The sequence below is a fragment of the Arachis ipaensis genome, chromosome B07, assembly GCF_000816755.2.
Source record: "Arachis ipaensis cultivar K30076 chromosome B07, Araip1.1, whole genome shotgun sequence".
NCBI lineage: Eukaryota > Viridiplantae > Streptophyta > Magnoliopsida > Fabales > Fabaceae > Arachis > Arachis ipaensis.
Genome location: NC_029791.2, coordinates 124144506 through 124150424, shown reverse-complemented (window position 1 = coordinate 124150424; position 5919 = coordinate 124144506). Strand labels below are relative to the sequence as shown.

The 5919-nt window shown below is 36.8% G+C and overlaps 1 protein-coding gene across 1 annotated transcript in view; it reads right to left on the bottom strand.

The window, feature by feature from the left end:
* Positions 1-5910, bottom strand: part of LOC107606271 — a 10964-nt gene extending 5054 nt beyond the window's left edge. The window contains exons 1-12 of the mRNA XM_021106575.1: positions 5622-5910; positions 4903-5018; positions 4311-4519; positions 3199-3318; positions 2842-2970; positions 2643-2768; positions 1571-1626; positions 1371-1470; positions 1167-1284; positions 856-1065; positions 413-746; positions 155-248 (exon numbers count right to left, since the gene is read on the bottom strand). Coding sequence (XP_020962234.1) covers positions 155-248; positions 413-746; positions 856-1065; positions 1167-1284; positions 1371-1470; positions 1571-1626; positions 2643-2768; positions 2842-2970; positions 3199-3318; positions 4311-4519; positions 4903-5018; positions 5622-5734 — 1725 coding nt within the window. The 5' untranslated portion in view covers positions 5735-5910. The remainder of the gene's footprint in view (positions 1-154; positions 249-412; positions 747-855; positions 1066-1166; positions 1285-1370; positions 1471-1570; positions 1627-2642; positions 2769-2841; positions 2971-3198; positions 3319-4310; positions 4520-4902; positions 5019-5621) is intronic.

The window sequence follows — 5919 nt, the reverse complement described above, 5'->3', positions numbered from 1 at the left end:
AATTCTATCAATACTTGCAACATATAGTCACAGATGTAAACAAAAGCACCAAGAAACATACAAGATCATACATCCATGGAAACTCATGATCAAGCAAGACCACATATACATGTAAGAATTACAATTAAATTGTGGAACTGTCAAGAAAATATACCTCACAAAATGTCCCATAGAGCCCTTTGGGGCAATCCCTTCCAGTTATTGTCCCATTTTCTCCAGAACCACCCTGTCCTTTACCTTGTCCTCCCCTATTATAATCATATAAAAGGATAACCTTTTGAAATTACCATTATAACATATGAATGTAAAAGAAAAAACTCAGAGAACTGCCATTTACTTGCAGCCATAAATATTAAGGAAATTCAGAAGCAAACTTACAGAACGCACACATAGTAGAATCTAAACAACATACCCAGTATGAATGTCTCCTTTTACACTAGCAATAGGCTGATAAAGATCTCCAGTGGGAATGTCAGACCAATGAAAGTGAATTCGTCCACCACCTCCACCACCGCCTCCATTTGTGCTATAACCGCCCATACTAGAAAGAATAGCTGATTCAGCAAGTGAAAGGGTATGGAGAAACAATAGTATGGTCCCACCAGATCCACCCCCAGAACCTCCAGTAAAATTATCAAAAAATGCAAGATTCTCCCTCCTGGTTGCTGGTTCAAAATTCTCTCCATCAGCATTTATAGAACCTTTAATGGACAAACTTGACAAAGAATGTTCTAATGATCCAATGACTGCACAGCACACATAACAAGATTGGAAGTTAGAGAAAATTTGTAGTAATCAACATCTTTGAGTATTTAAAATGAACCAATTAATTAACTGATCCAAACATAAGCTTACCTACAATACCACCCCCAGACGTTCCACTAGCTGAGCTGCTATTTCCACTTCCACTACCAAGTTCACAGGGCAGGTTTGCATTCCCATATGAAATGCCACCTTCAATACAACTATCATTATAACATGCAGCCCCTCCTTTCCCACCATGCCCACCGCCACTACCAACACCATTGCTTAGAACATTTCCATGGCCCAAACCACCAGTACAGCCTGTGAACATTAATTTTCAAGGGACACAATGAATATAGAAATGCACAGTAGTTTCAGCTAAAAAGTGACAGCTGATAATAGCCTCTTGAAAAGAAAAATACCCATTCCAGAGGCAGATATTAATCCAGAAGGTTCCACAGTTATGGTCCTTGCCCTGTGGAAATGGACAACAGAACCTTTAATAAGGCCTTCAACTAGAATGTCCTCAACTCGGCAGATCTAGAAAGGAAGATACACAAGAACTTTCAACTAAAGATATATAAGCATAACCAAATTCACCACACTTCAGGATAGTTTACAAGTACCTGAAGTGTGAATGACAATGATGAATTCACATTGCAATCTTCAGGAGGATGAAGTAATTCAAAGGGGCAAGTTTCATTGTCACAATAAAGCTTGGGAGTCCTGTCAAATCATACGAGTACATAAATTTAGCAGAACTAAAAATCAGTGTACAGAATGAGATGAGAAATTAACAAATATATTTAACAATATCCAAACATACGCATCATCAGTTGTTGCATTCTCCAATGGACCACGCAAGACAGACCCAGGCCCAACCTACCGAAAATGCCAAAAGCAAACTCAGGTTCGGGAGTTAAGACTAAATCTTGCTTAACCAAAGTGTAAACACATGCACTATTATCACATTAGCTACTGCCACAAAGCAAGTTAACAATATGGCTCTACTTAAAAAACAAGAGAAAATTGATAACATCCAAAACCCAAGGGCAAATAGAGTCCATAGTACCAAGAACATCTCAGATTGCAACAGAACCACACACACACACCAAAAAAAGAAAGGTACCCAAAGGGGGAAGACAGTATATTTGATCTAAAAGGTAAAGAATAAGCACCACATGAAGATTATGATCCTGATAAGATGAAAATGTAGAGAGGAACAAAAGTTTGCAATCTATAAGAGAATTTTTCTCTTAACAGTTTCTAAATATTTCAGCATAAACAAAAATGATGCAGTTTCTTCATTTAAGTTTAAAAAATTTATTTAGGAAGATTATTATCATTATCTAAATATAAATATTTTGGCATAAACAGAAAGACACTTTTTCTTCAAAATAAATTTTAGAAATATATATAGGTAGTAAAGAGATTATTATCATTAAGAACTATATATGCAAAGATTTGGGTATAAGAATACTACTACCACTACAACAAAGCTTTATTCCACTATGTGAGGTCGGCTACATGGATCATATAGCATTGGATATAAGAATGGAGCCAAATAACAGTTTTCAGATGTATCCATTGAATTATGGACCTATATATATCATAGATTGAATACAAGGATTCTATTCGGAGAATTGAAGAACTTCACTGCAACTACAATCTTTTACTAAACTATTATCCAGGAAGAACAATTTGCATTCGATGATTACAATAAAATAACAAATGTAAGATATTCATATTTCACTGGTATAGACATAAAATGTTGTTGTGTGGAAAAAATAATGAAATAATATTAAAATATTTCTGGAAAAGGAAATATTCCAGTTCATCATATTAGATGAATCAATTGGCAAAAACAGAAAATGATCAGTATAAAAATAAAATCTCACATGAATACTGTAAAATAGGGATAAAACCAAGCGCTGAGCTTCAATCCAATCCCCTGGCCCTGACAAATTTAATAGACCTTGTCCATGAACTCCAAGGTTTGCATTAGAATGTATAACAGAAGACTCCTGTCAATAAAACCAGATGAGTTAAATGATAGACCACATGCAATAACATTTTAGAGTCAGAGTTGTTAAATACCCTGAGAACAATCAAATTACTAGCTTCAAGCAAAGAAGTTGCCACAGCAGTTCCCTCCCCGGCATCTATGAGCAACTTTGAGTTCCACATCAAGAACATTTTTACTGACATACGTAGAGCCCCATATACCTTTGCCACACAAAATAAGTGAATATAAGGCATAAATTAATGTCAGCCCATTTCGGATATGCTCATTTATATCTAGTCATTCTGGATAAAATAGGTGACGAAGATAAAGAAGTGTATGAGTCAACATTCAGTTCACACTTCGAAGATACAACAGCTAGTGGATTGAGAATGACTGAAGATTCAACAAACAAGATCTAGTAAACAAATTCTGACAGATATTCCAACTACCTTCAACTCAGAATCACTCATCAACAGTTCTTCAGCCAGTAACTCAAACTCTGAAGAAGCATAATGTCGCAGCCCAAAGCTCAACACCCCACCCTGCAAGATACTTATCTGTCCTTGCACCTACATAATGAATGTGAAACACAGTTGAACTAATTTCCTTACATGGCAGATATTTTTTTCTCCAAACCAGATGAAAAACAGACAGGTATCACAATATATCTTCCTTTTTTGCATGGGAGTAAAGAATTAACATGCCAGAACAGAATTGCAAAGAGAGATGAAGACAAGAACTCCTCTAAAAAACCTTGAAAGAGGACAAAAAACAAACATGGAAGCAGATATCACAGTAACAAAGCCTTGAAATCCTCAACATGGATTTAAAGACATCCTGATAAAAAGGCTATGAACTTTCAAACCATATCACACTAACAGCTGAATTTATCCCATATAAGGTGGTCACTTAGAAACCTCCAACCTCCTTAGAAGTAGGAGAGCTTTGCTCTATAGCAAAGTACATCATATTGTAGCATAGATTGTATATGAACATAAAACTTCTCCCAAAGCCATTGGATGAAACCTCATGACCCAACGAGTTAGGTTATGACCAACTAAAGAAGCAAGGCCTAAAAGAAGAGCAGAAGGTTCTCACTTTCTCTCTTTTAGAGACAAGAATTCACCAGAAAAAGATAAGGGAATACAGAGACAGAATAAAAACGAAAAAAACAATAAATAAAAAAGCCATCCACTAAGAAGAAACAAACCAATAATATTAACAGAATACTAAAGTGACGGTCATATGAGCTTTCATATTTCTGATCTCTATGCAAACCTAACAACCTCCCCCCTTTCCCCCCACAACCCTTCTCCTTGCATCGTAAAAATACACTGGCAAAACGGCAAGAACATTAGATCATGAATACCAACAAAGCTCTTGAAAAAATACTCAATCTCTTATATATCAAGAATAAGAGAAAACACAAATATATGGTTTTAAGATTAAGAGAGGCATAGACAGCTTGCAGTGTAAAGCAATATACATCAATCAAATGATCACAGGGATATAAAAACACACACTCCAGAGAGAAATGGGTGTTGAGCTGAATTTGACAAACCTGTACACGACTCCAGAGCAAAGGAACCGTGGCCCTAGCCTTATTTCTAACATAAACATTGGTCCAAAGAGGTTGATTAGGAAAGTCCAAGAGAAGTGTCTCCGTATCAGTTGTCATGTTAAAGTTATCAACAATGAGGCTTCGAGGAACTGCATCATAAAGAGTTCCAGCAGCACCTGCATTTTCAGCACAGCCCACGCTACTACCACCTGAAATAGCAAAATCAATTGGCAGTTAAGAGAAAGCAATCAATTTTCATGCAACAAGTTAAAGATCTCTTGCCCAACCTTCCAGGGTTGTCCATAAAAATAGGATACTGGTTAAAGAAAACTCCAGAGTAGAATGAGAGTAATTCCCAAATCCTAGGTGTTTATAACTAAAGTGCAAGTTAATTCTAGAGTGCAACTAAAATTTCACTGGCAAAGTAGGAGAGAACTCCCTCCTCATCTGCCAGGTGCAAAAAAAAAAAACAGGAAAAAAGGGTCATGTCACACTATATATTAAGAGCATAGCATAAAATGAGTACTTAATCTGCAGAGAAGCTCTTCTGCCAGGTATATTCATAAAGAACTAAACATAATGAAATCCTCACCATGTACATAAATTTTGGGCTCATCGTGCCTGCTGAAAACATCAACTGAAACTCTGCCACCACCACCACCAGCATAACCATCACCACCACAAGCACTGATCATCCCACCACCAGTCCTGCTCTTTAAAACAATTAAAGAGATCAATGAAAAAGCATACAAGCAATTTTCATGAATAGTAATTACATTTCAGCTGCAATTAAAACCAGAACAAATGTACAAACATTCCACTAGTTGCAATACATGTCTTTGACTCAACGCATATTAATATGGGGAAAAAGACCATGGAATCCGATAAGCAAGAGACGGTGTGTTCCAGGCTCAGCATGCTATTTTGTGTGTAGATATTGTCATAAACAGATTAGAAGGCAAAAATAAACTTCAAATCTAGGGATAATTTGCGTCTTAACTTCACAAAATGACAAACGATTCTTTGTTCTTTAAATGCGTGTCAATTTACGTAGCCATACTTAAAAATGAAATCAAAATACAGATTCTTTGCTCTTTGTTATTTGTTTTATAATATACATATATCTTAAAAAATGAAAACAAAAGTGAAAACAGCAATAATGAAGATTCCAAGATGAATATCAAAATCGTCCAACAAGAGAACCACGAGATATATGACAACTGAAATAGCTCAAAATCAACAAGAATATTCTTATGTCAATCAAGAAACACACACAAACACAGACGCAAAATAAACGAATAAATTATTTACATTCTGTAAGCCTTGATGTAGATGCTGCCACCAGAGCCACCTCCACCTTTGTTACCTCCATTTGCACCATCAGCTAAAACCCTAGCATTCATCTCAAGAACCTGATGAACCATCAATTTCACAATCCCACCACCTAACCCACCATAGTCTACCTTGAGGCTCGTAGACCCACCTTTGCTCCCAAAGCTTTCAGGGTTCTGAAGCGTATCCCAAGCATACGCATCCCCTCCCCAAACATCCTCTGGCAGCTTCGACGTGTCCGTCAAGCAGCTCGCGCCCCTCCCACCGTGCCCCCCGC